The 17,979-nt window shown below is 43.9% G+C and overlaps 1 protein-coding gene and 1 long non-coding RNA gene across 2 annotated transcripts in view; one reads left to right on the top strand and one right to left on the bottom strand.

Annotated features, from left to right (window-relative positions):
* Positions 1-5,591: 5,591 nt before the first annotated feature.
* SRSF6 (serine and arginine rich splicing factor 6) lies at positions 5,592-11,195 on the bottom strand. Its single transcript, XM_070472653.1, has 6 exons — positions 10,944-11,195; positions 10,577-10,725; positions 9,168-9,292; positions 8,819-9,027; positions 8,462-8,545; positions 5,592-8,363 (listed from the first exon to the last, which is right to left on the bottom strand). Exons 1-6 carry the CDS (start codon positions 11,048-11,050, stop codon positions 8,000-8,002), a joined length of 1,038 nt encoding a protein of 345 aa, XP_070328754.1. The 5' UTR covers positions 11,051-11,195; the 3' UTR covers positions 5,592-7,999.
* A 107-nt stretch (positions 11,196-11,302) lies between these two features.
* The window catches only part of LOC110149100 (uncharacterized), a 66,381-nt gene continuing 59,704 nt past the window's right edge, over positions 11,303-17,979 (top strand). The window contains exon 1 of the long non-coding RNA XR_002317350.2: positions 11,303-12,414. This is a non-coding gene — a long non-coding RNA (uncharacterized lncRNA). The remainder of the gene's footprint in view (positions 12,415-17,979) is intronic.

Here is a 17,979-nt window from a genome sequence, read left to right as displayed (position 1 = left end):
TCAGTGGGTGCTCAATAACTGTGTTGACTGATGGACTGCATGCAGAGGAAAACAAGGATCCTGGTACAGTCTGGAATTGTGTCCAATCCCTCACAGTGACTTAATCTCTTACTTTACAGAACAGGATATTGAGGTCCATCTGGCCTAAGGTCACGCCACTAGGTTCAACCTCCAGTGCAGAGGAGAAAAGGGTTCCTAATTAATTGTAGGCAAATCCCACAAATTGTTGTGATCCTCAGGTTTAAATTTATGCAGACTTTATTCCGGTTGCTACACCAACGCATTACATGTGTTCTTCCTCACTGCAGTGTCAAATTTTAATTAAAACTCGTATTATTGGGAACAGGGTTGCATCAGTTGAGGATGCTGGTTGCCATAACAATAGAAGTCTCTTTATACACTCCAACATACACCCCCATCCACTCTTTCATCTTTACCCAGACTGTGCTTGTTCTAGATTCCAAAAGGTTTATTTTAGGTATTCAGAAGTTTAAAAGAAAGTGATTGGGCCACACAAACACTTAGCTTCTCAATAAGGAATGAATCTTAGACTAATGGAATCTGGGCCAGTGGGATGTAGGAATAAACAAAGAATGCAGGTCCGAGTTGACGATGTATTTTCTGCTCCTTAGCATTTTGGTGGTCTTGCTTCCTTGAACACATTCAGGGATGGAGAGTTCCTCCAAGTAGATGTATTTGGGGAAGGTCCTACCTCTAATGTAACCATAGCTTGCTCTGCTGGTCCAGTCTGCCCTCAAAAATGAAGTCCTGTTCTTCCCTCAAGTGACAACCCCATTTTCTACAAGTTTTAATAGCCTTCAGTATTTTCAAGTTAACTCCCTACTCAAGAGTGGACTGTTGTTCAGTTGCTAAGTCATCTGTGACTCTTTGTGACCCCATGGACTGCAGCATGCCATGTTGCCCTGTCCTTCACTACCTTCTGGAGTTTGCTCAAACTCATGTCTGTTGAGTTGGTGATGCCATCCAACCATCTCATCCTCTGTTGCCCTCTTCTCCCTCTTGTCCTCAATCTTTCCCAGCATTAGTGTCTTTTTCAATGTTGGCCCTTCGCATCAGATGGCCAAAATAATGGAGCTTCAGCATCAGTCCTTCCAGTGAATATTTAGGGTTGAAACTCTGTAATCAAGAGTGGATGGACCTCGGATTTTTTGAAATGTTGAACAGAAGCAGAAAGAAAACTATTGCTAGTGAGCAGCCCACACCTTTCTGTTCCTATAGATTTTAACTCACCGTTGGGACAGTGCATGTATTTTAGGAAAATGCACCCTTTTTATAAATAGGAAAACACTTCTGGTTCCAGCAGTATGGCATATTTTGCTAATACAGAGCAGTTTCTAGCATAAACACACCCAAATCCTGGATAAAATATTACAAGGACGCAGGCAAGCCAAGAAGGAAAAAGATTAAGTTTATGGCTGAATTTGCAAGAAGAGAAATCAGCAGGAGCCAGAAACAAAGATGGAAACAGAGGAACCAGGGGGTGGCCTGACACCTCTCATCCTGGAGGTGGTTACTGGACAGGGAGTTGGGCTTCATCACACACTATTGATGGGAGATGGGATCTCGGGTCCGTGCAGTACTGGGAGTTTAAACTGAATCCCTTGTATAAAGACTGGACACCCCTGACTGCCAGACTATATAGTTGGGGGCCCCACAGTGGAAAAGGCAGGGGAGGCCCAAGTTTCCAAATATAATTAGCTTCAGGTCCTGCTTTCCCCCTGGACATACGTGTATGGGTGTATGCTTTCCAAAGAATCAAGACTGACAAAATTTATATTTTAGCTTTGTAACTGAAGCTTCTATTTCCAAGCACTAGGAAAATTTGTCTGTGTGGGCCAGAGCCTCAGCTATTTCAGTTACTCCAACCCTGCTAAATATCTGACTTTTGTTCTCAACACATTTGATAGAATTCATGTCTCATGCAGCTGCTGAAAACCCAAAGGGGGAAAAGAACCTCTGAATTAAGCTTATTAGTTTTTAACTGCTGCGTAACAAATACCACAAAGTGGCTTAAAATACAAATTTATTATCTTTTAGCTCTGGAAGTCAGAAATCCAAAATGGTGATGCTGAACTCTTTGGCTTATCCCTAAAACTCTTTATCTTTCCTTCAAACTTACTTTTGTCATTTTTGGTTGCGCTAGGTTGTCACCGCTGCCTGTGGGACTTCTCTAGTTGTACTGAGGGGCTGCTCTCCATCGTGGTGCGCATGTCTCTTACTGCAGTGGCTTCTCTTGTTGCGGTGTGCTGGCTTCGCTGCCTTACAGCACGTGGAACCTTCCTGGACCAGAGATCGAACCCGTGTCCCTTGCGTTGGCAGGTAGATTCTTACCACTGGACAACCAGGAGTCCCTCTCCTTCACATTTAAATGATCCCTCACTGGGCATTCCTGGTTGTATGATTTTTCATCACTTGGCAGTGAAAGCAGTGTCCTAACCACTGTCGGTTGAGCTGGGCCTCTAATTGTGACTTGTGGGTCCCATGGCCTGTGGGATCCTAGTTCCCTGACCAAGGATAAAACCCACGTCCCTTGCATTCGCAGATGGATTTTCAATCACTGGACCCCCAGCAAAGTCCCTGGAATGTTTTATGATAAAAGCAGCTACTATTTCACAAGTGATTGTGCCAAATGCTCTGAAAAGAACAGTTACTGTCTACAGTATTAGAAGACAGTTTTATAGCTGAGTACACAGCTTGCTTTCTATTGCATATTCCTCTCATCTATGTAAGTTACCTCCGGCTCCTTTTGGCCCTTGGCCAGAAGACCCACTGTCCTACTTTCACAGCTATTAAGTACAAACTGATGTAGTTCAAGCTCTCTCTTCAGCAGCTTTCTCAGGCTCCAAAATGATTCCATTTCCTCTTAAAAACCAAACACCCCTTCTTTTCTCCTGACCTTTATTTAAGGCTACCCCACACAGATAGCACCACCTTAGTGAAATGCCAATGAACAGAACTTAGAAAATCAACAGATGTTAACAGTGGGTGACAGTTTGAAAGGAACTGGATGTTTAATAGGCCCTAGTTACCTCCCACAAATTACTGATTATAAAGGGAAAAAGTGACTTTATATAAGTGAATCAGGTTATTATTAGAAGATGCCACTAGATATGATATACTGAAAACAATCTCATTCTTGGGTGATATTTCTGCCAAAAATGCAATCATGAGGAGACATCAGACAAACCCAAATTGAGAAAACTTCTACGAAATCATCCTTTACTCTTCAAAAATGACAAGGTCAAGTAAGGTTGAGGACCTGTTCCAGTTTAAAGGAAACTAAAGTCATGATAACAAAAAAGAGTAAATGATCCTAGGGCCAGTGGAAATATATATAAAGGACATTATTGGACAACTGACAAAACAGTGGAAAAGACAAGATTATATCAAAGCTAATTTCCTGGTTGTGTTAAAATGCCATAGTTAATATGAGAACATCCCTGGAAATACACAAAGTTTTAAGAATAAAACAGATGTCTCTAACTTACCTTTCAGATGGCTCAGGAACAGTGTAAGTAAAATGAAATATTATTGGAAAATGGCAAAGAGGATATAACTTTTTGTACTGTAGTGCAAATTTTCCCTAAGTTTGAAACTTTGTCAAAACAACTGTAAAAGAAGCCTGCTCATTCAGGTTTCTTTCGTGCTTTTCACGAAGAGGAACTGAGTATCTGAAATAGGTGTTTTTTTTTTTTTTTTTTTTTAAAACACTTTTTAAGACTGTTAGGAACTGAACCAGGATTTGAATCCTGCCTGTTAACAAATTCCCTTACAAATGTCATAACTTCCACAGTAATGATCTCAAAAAACTAGTAATCCTGATTTCCTTCAAGGGGTCAAGGTTGGAACTTACTGTTTATTAACCGTTTGTATTCACTTTCTGATTTCTGAACCATTTCTTTCTATTCACTTTAAGTTAATCACTCTACTAATCACTACCCTGGGGCCCATCTGTGAAGTTGCTGTAAAACAGGCAAATCTAAGCAAGCTACTTAGGATCTAGAAGACCAACTACAAAATACAACTGCACCTACTCATCCTTTCAATTAATGGTCGCATACATGGTTTTAGGCACAGGAAGTTTAAGATGTGGTTGCTGCTTCAAAAAGCTAAAAATTTAGAGAATCCCCAGGCAGTTCAGTGGTTAGGATTCCATACTTTTATTTTAGTGCCAAGGGTTTAGGTTTTATCCCTCCCTGGCTGGGGAACTGAGATCCTCAAGCTGCACAGCTTTACAAAAAAAAAAGAAAAACTTGAGTATAAACTGATAATTACCAAGTGCTAAAATGTTTTAAGAGCTCTAAAATACATATTTTATGAAGGACTATTGGTTATATAAACCAAAAAATTACTTCCTTAAAAAAGCTGGCACTGAAAAAAAATTCTTATATATCTATTTCATGGTAGTGCGCCATTTAGAGCGGCAGATCTCTGTACTACTCTCAGTAAAAGTGAGCTGCAGAACACACTCACGGTATGAACTGCTTACTGACGAACACAGGCATTAAAGATGGATTAGCCTGGGTAAACAGTGTTAGAAGCAGCTACCTTAGTGCATGCATGCTAAGTCGCTTCAGTTGTGTCTGACTTGTGACCCTACAGTCTGTAGCCTGCCAGGATCCTCTGTTCAAGGGATTCTCCAAGCAAAAATACTGGAGTGGATAGCCATGCCCTACTCCAGGGGATCTTCCTGACCCAGGGATCAAACCCTTGTCTCTCCTGCCTCCTGCATTGACAGGCACTTGCACCACTTGGGAGGCTACATTGATAAGTGGACGCTAGAAGAGAGATACTTTACAAAACATTCCATTTTCACAAGACTAAAATTGCACACAACCACAAAAACTGAAGTCTGAAAACATTTTCTGAAAGCAAGGTAAATAAGAGTGAAATTAGGTTGAGGACTTGGGCAAAGATGACCTGAGTTTCCTAGTTTATCTGGGTAATTATCACAGAAAATGTTCAAACTGCTACAAGATAAAAGGAGGTAAATTTTGTGTGAAATCTAAAGACTTAGTTGAATACAAAAGACTTAGCATGTTTAGCCCTTCATAACAGCAATTATTTATTATGGTGCTAATCTAAGTACTTTTCATGTATTAAACTTTTCTCTTCACAACCCATGAGGGGTTATCCCTCCCACTGTGGATGACACTGAGGCACGAAGGTTTAATGGCTTGCCCCAGATATGATGATGATGATGATGGTCACTCAGTCGTGTCCGACTCTGCGACCTCATGGACTTCTCCAGGCCAGAATACTGGAGTGGGTAAGCCTTTCCCTTCTCCAGGGGATCTTCCCAACCCAGGGATTGTTGAACTCAGGTCTCCTGCATTGCAGGCGGATTCTCTTTACCAGCTGAGCCACAAGGGAAGCCCATGATAAACCATCTATTAATACCATGTTGGTCCTAACCTCATGTTTCTGAGCTGAAAAGTCCTTTTCTCATGTTCAAGTCAGGAAAGAAAGAAAACTTGATAATGGCAACTCTGATTCAAAAAAACCAAATATCAGATATTTGCCAAATATCTGATGCTAAGTGGGAATACACAAGAAACTCAAATCAAGTCTTTCCCTCAGTGAACATTTTATTGAGGCAATAAAGCACAAAATAGGTTAACAAAGTGGGAGAAAGAAGATACCAAGAGAAAAGACGGTAACAACACAGGAGTGGAACGTGAAGTCACAGGGCAGGAAAGACTCGAACTGGCCATAAAGGCACTACGGCATGTTAACACACTACCAGGTAAAAGATCGGGGGATCCAGGTTCTCACACTTCTATTCTGCTCTCTACCAGCTTAACACTCCCATCTAGCCACAGGTAAAAACGTGGCAAGCTGCAGAGACTCAAGATTCTACTTAAGTTAGCAAGGAACTAAACATTTTATTGGTCAACTCTAAGTGGGCCAGTGTTTATATAGAAACAGTGGTTTAGCATGTCCAATGATGGGGGTCCACAGGCGTGGAATAGGAACTAGAGATTTAATAAACTGGTGTTTGCTATTAAATTCTTATGGGTGCAGGCATTAACCTATACAATTACCCACCTGTGGGGGTGGGAGCTAACGAGGATAGACAAACCTGCCTATTACCATGTGATGTCATAAGAAAGCCCAGATGAAGGATGCTGCATACTTTTAGAAAGTCATATTGTATATTGTAGTATTCCCCCCTCCTTCACTTTAAAAGGCTGTGGTTTTAAAAGCTTTTGTTCTTTCCCTGAAAACAAGAGAACTTTGGTCAAAGCCAATTCTTAAAAGTAACTTGTCCTTAAACACATTTTGAAAGGCAGTGGAGACTTGCTTCTTTATGCAACAGTCAACTTTTTTTCTTTGAAACAGGCAGAACAATGAACTATAATTACAGATACCAGTTTTTTCTCTCAAAATCCAAGGTCTATATGGGGAAACAAAAACAAACCATATTTCTTATGAATATCTAAAAAAATATCAGAAGCATTTAAGAAAATAAGGTCGTCAAAGAAGCATCAACCTTTTGGGGCACTATGTTCCCAAGATTAGACTCTTTAAGATTTCGTAACAGGAAGCCCAAAAATTTCTCAAAATAACGGTATCCATCACACTGTACCCTAACACTACCCAGCCCTTGACATCTTATACACTGACAGCTCCTAGAAAGATGTTAAAGCTGAGCCAAACAACCTACAGCCCAATTTCAGACCAAGATTAATGAATGGTTTTTCAAATGAAATTACCTTAATGAGCCTGAACAGATAAATATAAGGTAATTCATTTCTCAAACTGCAATTTCGACTAACTAGGCTTACGGACGTAAGGACTAATTGTAACCCAGCAACTCCTATGAATTTGCAGATAACTAGGGTTTAACCCATTTCATTTAAGTTTTTTCCAAGCCAACCACATAAAGTTCATAAGGATGATCTAACCAATTATCACAGAATCCCACTAACTACAAAAGGATGACTGTTAGGCAGAATTTTGCTTTAAATGGTAATTGATTTACCAAATGATCTGTTAAGTGCCTGTTAATATTAAGGATTTTCCAATAGAAAACACAGTATTTGCTTTTCCATTTTGAATAACATACTAAATTTCTGATCAAAGAAAGGTTACTTCTATTTTTACATAACAGTAAAGATCACGGAACCTTACTCTTACAAAACACTAATTACAATGATCACTTTCAGAAAGTGGGATTACCAGGCTAGATGAGATCCCAAGTATTAGAACTACATTTTTGAGTTCAACCAATTTAAGTTTAAAGAACATTTTAAAAAGCTAATAACTTAGGCAAAACTGTATAACAGGTCCACTACAAAATCTTTTATTTTTAACTTAAACCTGTTTAAGGGGCCAAAATGACTGGCAAATTTGATTAACAGCACAAAATAACGTATCCAAACTTATTGCATCTGAGACTTGCCTTGTTTTACACTTAAGTAGAGTTTACATCGTTTCCACAGATGTACTGATAATCTGTATCTCAAGGAATTTATAAGAGTGACCTATTCAAGTAAGGCAATCATCTTGGTAGCAAACTTTTATTGAAATCTTACATAACTCAAGCTTTATAAAAAGCCAACATAATTGAAAATTGGGTACTCCCTCTAAAGCCTTAAGTATTCAAAGCCTGAAACGGTTAATTTAAAATTAAGCAAACAAACATAACAATAACAAAACCCCTCCAGCAGATCCTGCTGAAATACTTAAAAAAAAAATCTAAATGAGCTTAATCTTTACAAAAGTTATTTTAGCTCAAAAGCTATAAAATCAAAGTTATCTTAATTCTACAAAGAAGGGAGAGGATCTTTGACTTCATGCCATTTCTTTAGAACCTCATCTTTTTCATCAAATTTGGCTACAAATCCAATTTCTGTGTGCCCGTTTTGGGAGGTTTCTTCTTGCAGAAGAGGCCAAGTAGAAACATGAAAGAGTAACTGACTAAGCAAGTAGGAAAGTGTTCTGTAATAGTGTGCAAAGAATGGAGAGTTCTGGGTTAATCTCTGGAACTTGATCTGGATCGTGACCTTGACTTTGAACGAGATCTAGAATGGGATCTTGAAGCTCTTTTTGGTGCAGGGGACACAGAACGGGCCTTTGAGGGTGGAGCAGGTAGGGGTGAATTGGAACGGGATTGGCTCCTTGATCTAGATTTGGACTTTATATCACCTTTTCCATTTTCTTTGGGGGAACGAGATCGAGAACGAGACCTGCTTCGAGATTTCTCATACTCATCCTTCGATCTGCTCCGAGAGCGCGAACGGGAGCCCCGATCGGACTTGGGTTTAGATTTGCTTTTTGATCTAGATTTCCTGCCTTTGGAACGAGACCGTGACCGACCTTTGCTCCGAGACCTGGATCTAGACAAGAAAAGCCAGATTTTTTTTTTCAGTACCTTGCCAGAACACACAAGCACTCTATAAACAAAGTTATTCAAAAAACACTCAAGAACACTTACCGGGAGCGACTTTTTGAGATACTTCGAGATCTACTGCGGCTGCTCCTACGACTTCTACTTCGTGACCGTCTTCTAGATCGTGACCTGTAACAAGAAATGTGGTAAATAAATTTTCATCTCAAGATACCACAACACGAAAGAACAATTTATACAGACAAGCCAATAATAGAACTCCTTAATTGCTCACTACAAATTAAATCTGTATCAAAATATTTAAAAAAGAACCCAACAATGCCAATAACAAAAGAAACTAAAAGCTGACCTAATTTCAATTCAGCAGTAATTGAAATACTGCTGTTTGAATTTTCTTTTGTTTGTGGCAAATATTGTCTCGCCCCATATCCTTCAATAAATTACCTAGATCTGCTTCCAGAATAAGACCGCCTATGGCTTGTTCGTGGCTTATCTTCAATGAGTCTAATATTTCTCCCATTGATTTCTGTACCGTCCAGTTTATCCAAAGCACGCTTCATGTCAGAGTAGGAGCGAAACTCAATGACACCTTCATTTGTGCGTTCTTTGTGAGCATCTGCATAGGTTACTTCACCTGCTTGTCTCATGAAATCCTAAAAGAGCAATATGACTAGTCATTCCCAGAAATCTAAAGAAGAAAGATTTGTTGTATTTGATTCTCAGATATAAAAGAATACAAACTTATCTTTTAAATGTTAAGTCAAATACTTTTACCCCAAATTATAACACTTACCTTTAAATCTTGCCAACTGCAACGACTAGAAAGATTTTCTACAATAAGTCTGAATTCTGTGCGTACAGGTGGTCCGTATTTGTCTCTCCCAGAGGTTCTCCGACTGCTGTATCCACCTCCACCACCTTTATCATGTGAAGAGAACAATTAGATGCTTTGCAATGATAGGCATGCGTAATGTTTTTGAAAGTTAGTACAAACATAACAACTTTCATTTACTGGAGTAGGACTTTGCTATTATACTGCTAAACCTTTGATACAGTTATGATTTGCCATAAATTAAATTAAGGGCAAGTCAAAACAGACTAAAACCAACTAAACTTCTCCTACATTCTGTTAGAGAGTGACTGCTCCTTTATTCAATTTACCTCGCTAAGTTTTATTTTACAGAACATTGTAAAATATAAAACTTAACTGATTACATGCATTTCTACATTTTACAAAAATGTTTACTAGTTACACTAAGTACTTACATCACAGTGTGAGGTTTTTGGTGGTGGTTTGGCCACAAAACACGCAAGGTAACAGTCACCTAGTTCAGATTAACCAGTTTTGTCTAACCCTTGGAATCCTCACCATCACCCTGCGTCTAATGGCAAAAGGCTGCTGTCGTCATGGCTTCCGGTAAGGTCAGCCAAAGGGTCATAGGGCAAGGGTCACACAATGTATGGAAAAGCCAAGGCCAATCAGGAAAGGCAGTCATCTTAGCCTCAGTGGACACAGCCTCAGCCCCATTGGTCACTTTCAAATTGAAACATCAAGGACTTGTTAAAAAGTTTGAATTCAACATGCAACAATTTCAACATCAAACATTTAACATAACCACCCCCACCCTCCTCCCAATAACATGCCCCAACTAGTGCATATACAGCATAAAGTTCATTTAGATCTCCTTTGTGGTGTAAAACCACCTTAGTTATATTTTCTTTGGCCCCCGTCAATTTTTGTAAAGCTAAAACCTACGCTTAAAACCCCACCTCATTCCCCGCCCCGCCCCCACCTCCACCCCAACCAGTCCCAAACTTCTACGCTGTCATTCACATTTCTAGCTAACGCACTGACAGGCAAGTTGAGGGGATACAACAAATACAGCCACCCCTCACTTCCTCCGTAGGTAGAGCCCACGACAGTGCTGACAGGGGCCCAACAAGTCACTCCCTCCCGACTTGGCAATTCCCGCCCCCAAACACCCAAACCCTGCCTAGGCAAAACCCACCACCCAGTCCCCGCGCTCCGGCGTCCCGTGTCTTCCCCGGGCAGGCGCGAAGGTAGCGAACCCCGGGAGCACCCGAGTCAAACGGCCGCGGCCACCTCGCCTGCCCGGCTGGGAGGCCCCACCCCGTCCCGCCTAAGCCTGCGCCCACCCCCCGGGGTCCCAAGGACGCGGAGCGCGCGGGGGTGGAACTCACTGCGGCTTCCGTAGCTGTAGCCGTCGCGATCCCGGCGCGGGCCGCGGGCGTGCTCCACGATCACGCGCTCGCCGCACAGCTCCTTGCCGTTCAGCTCGTAAACGGCGTCGTCGGCGTCGCGGGAGTCCTCGAACTCCACGAAGCCGTACCTGGGGGGCGGTGCGAGGGCCGGGCGTCGTTAGGTCGAGGGCGCGCACGCGCGCGCGCCCCCCTAGTCCCCGCGCGCTCCCGCGGCCCCGCGCCGCCGCCATCTTGGCGGCCCTGCCACGCGGCGCCGCGGCCTTGACCGTCTTCTCCCTCAGACGGGCCCGGCCACCGCAGGCCCGGGGCGCTGCGGGGGGACGCGGGCTGCCGGGGCCCGACTCACCCATTTTTAAGGTCTATTTCGAGAAGGCGGCCATAGCCACTGAAAAAGCGCTGAATGTCCTTCTCCCTGACGTTGTAGCTCAGGCGTCCTATGTAGACGCGCGGCATGTCCGCAGTGGGCAAGGGGCCCGAGGGCTGGCGGTCGAATGGCTGACCGCACGGCAATAGCCGCGGTGCGGGTGCGGTGACGGCGAGAGCCCGGACACGCACCTCACACCACAGCGGCGGCCGAGTCCAGCCACACAATGGTGCGCGCGCGCCTGGGCTACGCTATAAGGGCGGGCGGTAGGGGGCGGTGCCCGGCGTGTGACGTCAGCACGCTGCACGTACTCTCCCGCTCTGGAGCGCGGAGCGCGGCGCTCGAGGGTGACTTGCTGTTCCTCAGCCCGCCAAGTTTCGGGGAAGTGAGGCTTTACCCGCTCACCGAATTTTTTCCCACACATCTTTGTTAACGTCACATTCTGTCTCCATCCAAGGACTTGTTTTCTAATTTGTGCTTAAAAAAAAAAACAAACCCACAAACTTTCTCCATGCTACCTAGCTCTTCAGGACGGGCGCTCGGGAGGCCGTCCCGGAGAATCCCCCTTTTTCATTGGTTCTGGAGGTTGTCATAATAGGCCTCCACGATCTCTGATTGGTCCCTCAAAACGAGGCTCGAATTTTCTTCGCGGATCGTTGGGCTCACGCTCCGCTGGTGTGGAAGGCACCTAGTCAGTGGGTTAAGTGCCCTTTTCCACAGCATACGAAGTTTCTGCTTCGAGGCCGTGTGGACCCGGAACGGGGTTCACAGCCCTGCTGGCTTCTGTCCTTCGTGCCCCCACAGCCGCCATTGCGGTCTCACTTCATTGCCTCCCAGTATGTCCAACTGTCCTTCCAGGAGTCTTTTGAAGCACTGACACTTGGAGTCACCTGCAGATTGAAGTATACATGGCAATCCCACGATCGCTGTGCGTCCTAAGTTGCTTCAGTCGTGTCCGGCTCTGTGCGACTCTATGGACTGTAGCCTGCCAGGCTCCTCGGTCCAAGGGATTCTCCAGGCAGGAATACTGGAGAGGTTTGCCATGCCCTCCTCCAGGGGATCTTCCCGACCCAGGGATGGAACCCGCGTCTTCTGCGGTTCCTACCTTGGCAGGCGGGTTCTCTACCACTAGCACCACCTGGAAAGCCCACTTGCTGTAGGTACTGACAAAGGGAGCAGGGCCAACACCTCTGGCCCAACAAAGTTGAGCAAGACTTGACAGCCCTCCCACAGAGGTACACTCATTTCCTTTCCTCAGTGGAGCGTCCGTTGTGCCAACGTGATCCCTCCCCGCCCCCACCCGTTGGTTTGAAGGGTGTCTTATCTATGTGGCAGAAACGCACATTTTGGAGTTTACCACTAGAAATACTATTTAAACCGCAGAGGAGTAAGTTTAAGTGGAGATCAGAAGACCCTGGAGTTCTCTGAAACTGAAGTGCAGGAAAAGATGCTGGTAAGAAGTGACTGGAAAAGTGGGAAGAAGGGTCGGAGGACAAGGTGTAACGCAAGCTGAGGGGAAGGGGCATCATGGGGTTAATACTGGCTGTTAAGGTATCTTCCTGTATTCCAGCGGGGCAGCCTTGATCTACAGTTTCTGGGTTAAAGACAATGATTTTTCCCTCCACCTCCCCTCACGGGGGCATTTGGCAAAGTCTGAGAGTCTGTCGGTTGTCACGGCTGGGGGAGGGGGAGTGTTAATAACTGGCATCTGGTGGTAGAGGCTACACTGTGCTTAAAGTTAGAAAAATAAAATATATAGGTGGATCGTAAAAATTTTGTGTGTGTTTGTGGAATATAGTAATTGGGGAAAGGAGAATTAATTGGATAACTTTTTTCACTCACTGAATTGTCAGTATTTTGAATTTGTTGAAATTCATTGTTGTCTGGGAATCCCCTGGAGGTCGAGTGGTTAGGACTCCACACTTTCACCGCCTTCAGGCCCAGGTTCAATCCCTGGTCCCGGAACTAATATCGCATAAGCCGTTCAAAAGTTCATTATTGGCAAGAGGTGACACCCCACTCTGAACTAAGATGCATATGGGAAGTAGGGTGTCACCTCCTCTCTCCTTGCAGTTCATTTGTGCAGAGAAAGATGCAGCTGACATGTTCTCCTCTCCCTCACCTCTTTTTCTCCAGAGCCCAGGGGCTACTCTTTTTTTTTTTTTTTCTGGCCACAGTGGGACCTGCAGGATCTTAGTTCCCTAACCAGGTGATGATCTTGGTGAGGCAGCAGTGAGCAATGGCATGAAATGAGATCTTAATTCCCTGCCCAGGAGTTGAACCTGGGTAGCTGGGATGAAAACCAGAAATCCTAGCCACCGGATCAGCGAGAGCTAGGGGCTAGAAGCTATTTCCCCCCTGGATCTTTGCCCCTGTAAAAAATGCATTTATCACCCAGAGGCAGAAACTGTAAATGCAGGTACAAAGTTTATTATTAGAGACAGAGCACAATGAGTGGGAGAGGACCTAGAAAAACAGTTTGTTTAGTTAAGACAGAAGCAAGGCAGAGATGCACACCTGGAGAGAAAGGGTGTGGGTGTCCTCCCTAGTGAGGAGGAGTGCAGTAAAGAGGCAGTTAAGACATTTATATAGGGCAGTTCTTCCGGGCCTTTCTCTTGCTTCAGGCCAATTACCTGTTTCTTTTTCCACACCTGACCTATCCTGGGACCCTCCCTTGAGCGCACACACACCCGTCAACCAACATGAATCTCGGAAGTAAAGGCTTCTGGAAGGTTGGTCTGACATTATCTCCTGACTTTTGACCCACAAGGGGCCTTTCTGTGCTGTGTAGTGTCTCCCTTGTCCCAAAAGAAGGGGAGACGGGAGACCTGTTAATCCTTTTTAAAAAAAATTATTTTTCAATTTTTGGCTGTGCTGGATCTTTGTTGCTGAGCAGGCTTTTCTATAGCTGTGGCAAACGGAGGCTACTCTATTTGCGGTACACAGGCTTCTCCTTGCAGTGGCTTCTCTTGACACATGGGCTCAGTTGCTCCCCAGCATGTGGGATCTTCCCAGGTCAGGGATCAAACCCCTGTCTCCCGCATTGACAGGTGGATTCTTTACCACCAGCCACCAGGGAAGCCTGATCGTTAATCCTTTACTCAAACAGGATCTTGCCCCTCTTTGTCCTTGCCATGACTATTACCATAAGGTGTTGACAAGAGACGAGCACTCTCTATTTACCCTGTTTCTGTTGTTACTTCCATTTCGGAGGGCAAACAGGGAGGCTGGTTGTAAATGGCAGGCTGATTGTTAAGGCTCCTCCTTAACTGGAGCCCACCTCGCTCTTGTCTGATTGTTTTTTCACTGAGTCAGTGAGTTGGGGGTGGTGGGGGGGTGGTGAGCCCAAAGGGGTTCTCACTTCTGGCATCAAGGGACAGTGCCAGGTGGGGAGTTTGGGGCGGTACACCTGTCAAAACGGTAACGCAGGTTCCTGAGGTGAGCTTAGGGAGAACAGAAACCTGTGGAACAGAAGGGCTAAAGCTCGCTTGATCTTGATTTTCAGTATGAACACAGACTGTGAAAAGGGGGCCTCACAATCCTTCTGACTTTTGGGGTTTAAGCAGGAAGTGTCAGAAAAGTTACCACAGTGATAACTGGCTTGTGGCAGCCAAGTGTTCATAGCGACGTTGCGTTTTGATCTTTCAGTGTCAGCTCTTCCTATCATTGTGAAGCCAAATTCACCAAGCATTGAATTGTTCACCCACTAATAAAGAATGTGAGCTCTTGTCTCAGGAAAGGCTGTTGTAGTATCTTGCCTGAAGCCCATGTCTTCCTGCCCTATATAATGTAAATAGGAGGCCAGCTGTAAATGTCTACAATATGGAGCCCATCTATCTCCTACGTAACAGGGATCGATTGCCCCTTGCAATGGAAACACAGAGTCGTAACCACTGGACCATCAGGGAATTCCTTCCCAGTGGTTACTCTTAACGAAAAATTTAAATTGCCTGAGAGGAAATGGTCTCAGATATCATTATTGAAGGGACTGTTGGGCCAGCAGCATTCTGTGGAGTCTTGCTGATAATCTAACTTACTTCTGTTGATATTTTGAAAGAACAACTCAAAGGAGAAATGATGGATGTACAGCATTTGGCAGTGTCTTAAGTGTCTATAATCATGGTGGCAGATAAAGATCACTGCTCACTTAAAAGCTGTGGAGTGCTTGTCAGCAAGAGAGGGAATCTGTTAGCAAGAGAGGGTGAAAGGAGCCGAAATCTGATCCAGAAGAGAGTTAATAACTTCAAATCCATGATTGTTGTTGTTCAGTCATCAAGTCGTGTCCCACTCTTCACGACCCCGTGGACTACAGCACGCCAGGCTTCCCTGTCCATCAACAACTCCAGGATTTTGCCCAAGTTCATGTCCATTGAATTGGTTATGCCATCCAATCATCTTACCCTCTGTCACCCTCTTCTCCTTCTGCCTTCAATCTTTCCTAGGATCAGGGTGTTTTCCAATGAGTCAGCTGTTCACATCAGGTGGCCAAAGTATTGGAGCTTCAACTATAGCATCAGTCCTTCCAAAGTGTATTCAAGGTTGATTTCCTTTAGGATTGACTGCTTTGATCTCCTTGCTGTCCAAGGGACTCTCAAGAGTCTTCTCCAACACCACAATTTGAAAGCATCAATCTTTTGGTGCTCTGCCTTCTTTACGGTCCAACTCTCACATCTGTACATGACTGCTGGAAAGGCCACGGTGCTTTAGTCGCTAACTTGTGTCTGTCTCTTGCCACCCAATGGACTGTAGCCTGCCAGGCTCCTCTGTCCATTGAATTTTCCTGGCAAGCATACTGGAGTGGGTTGCCATTTCCTTCTCCCGACCCAGAGATTGAACCCAGATCTCCTGCATTGCAGGCAGACTCTTTACCGACTGAGCTACAAGGGAAGTTGGATGGAAAGACCATAGAATTGACTATGTGGAACTTTGTCGGCAAAGTGGTATCTTTGCTTTTTAACACACTGTCTAGGTTTGTCATAGCTTTTCTGCCAACAACCAATGGTCTTCTAATTTCATGGCTGCAGTCACCATCCACAGTGATTACGGAAATTGTAAAGTACAATCTGGAGTAGGGCATAGTTGTTGTGGTTTTAAATCCAATAGGAATTCTTAACATACTTAGCTGGAAATCAAAAGTATTTCCCAAGCATCCATGTGATTCAAAGTGATATAAACTGGTTTCTGACAGGTTTTGTTGTCTTTTGTTTGAAAATTTTATATACCAGAGGCTGTACTTTTGAATGGATTTTAACAACCCAAGAGGGTAAAGTGGAGTGAGTGTCTGTGGCAAACTATGGCCCCAGGCGCAAGCAGGCCTGCCTTTGAGTTTTGTAAATGAAATTCTTTTGAAGCACAGCAACATCCACTTAACTATTGTCTGCTCTTAAGTCACAACAGATTCAATAGCAGAGACTGCCCAGAAAGCCTACTTGCTGGTTCTTCACGGAAAGTCTGCTTACCTCTGACCCAAGTTAGGTATTTGTAAAGATGCCTCAATCCTATATGTGAACATACATGTCTGTAAGGGTTGGGTTTGTAGTTGTGTTTGGTCATTCTCAGAGGTGGGTCCTACCCAATCATTTCCCTCCTAATGCTCTCCGAACATTCCTTACTCCTCCTCCCACTTGCTTCTTCATGTGCCTTGAATGTGCCAAGTACCCACCCACCACATGGGCCTTTGCACTGACCATCTCCCAGAGTTTGGAGCTCTCTTTTCTGATGGTTCCCTCACTTTCTATGTCTGCTCAAAATCACTGTGTCACTTCTCTAGCCACTCATTTTATTTTTTCCCAGTTTTATTGAGACAGTATTGACATATAACCTGTAAGTTTAAAATGTGCAGTGTGATGATTTGATACATGTATATATTGCAAAATAATTACCACAATAAGGTTAGTTAACACCCCTCACCTCCATTCCCCTCACATAATAACCATTTTTGGAATGTGTGTGTGGTGATAAATTTTAAGATCTACTCTCTTGACAACTTTCAAGTTGTTAACACAGTATTATTAATATAGTCACCATGTTGTATATGAGATTCCCTAGAGCTTATTCATCTTACAGCTGGGAGTTTGTACCTTTTGACCTACATCTTCCAATTTCTCCCACTCCCCAGCCCCAGGCAACCACTCTTCAGTCCTGATTTTATGAGTTCCACTTTTTTGAATTCTGTGTGTAAGAGCATTTGTCTTTCTCTATCTCACATTTCACTTAGTATAGTGCCCTCAAGGTCCACTGATGTTGTAGCAAAGGCAGGGCTTTCTTCTTTTTTATGGCTGAATAACCTTTCACTGTGTGTATATATATCATATCCCCCACATGGTTTTTTTCCGTTCCTTTGTTGACATACATTTAAGTTTCCATGTGTCAGCTACTGTGAATAATGCTGCAGTGAACATGTGAGTACAGATATCCTTTGAGATAGCTTTCTCTTTTCTTTTGGATATACTGTATACCTTGAAGTGGAATTGCTGGATTATACAATAGCAATATTTTTAATATTTTGAAGAACCTCTACATTGTTTTCCATAGTGGCTGCACCAATTTACACTCCCGCCAACAGTGCACAAGGGTTCCTTTTTCCTCACATCTTCACTTTTTGATCACAGCCATTTGAACAGGTGTGGTGAGCTGCAGTCCATGGGGTCGCAAAGTGAGACATGACTTAGTGACCGAACAGCAATTTTAACAGATGTGAGGTGATGCTGTGATCACCCACTTTACAATAGCATCCTGGGACTTCCCTGCTTGTCCAGTGGCTAAGAATCGCCTCCACAATGCAGGGGACATGGATTGGAGCCCTGGTGAGGGGAGCTGATATCCCCCCTGCTGGGAACTAACTGATTCCACGTGCCACAGAGCAACTAAGCCCCAGGGCCACAACTAGAGTGTCCATGAAAGAAAAAGAAAGTGAAGTTGCTCAGTCATGTCTGACTCTTTGCAACCCCATGGACTGTAGCCTACTAGGTTCCTCTGTCCATGGGATTTTCCAGGCAAGAACACTGGAGTGGGTTGC

The sequence above is a fragment of the Odocoileus virginianus genome, chromosome 9 (assembly GCF_023699985.2).
Source record: "Odocoileus virginianus isolate 20LAN1187 ecotype Illinois chromosome 9, Ovbor_1.2, whole genome shotgun sequence".
Taxonomy (NCBI): domain Eukaryota; kingdom Metazoa; phylum Chordata; class Mammalia; order Artiodactyla; family Cervidae; genus Odocoileus; species Odocoileus virginianus.
Note: the sequence above shows the minus strand (reverse complement) of the source record. Positions and strands in the feature narration are given on the sequence as shown.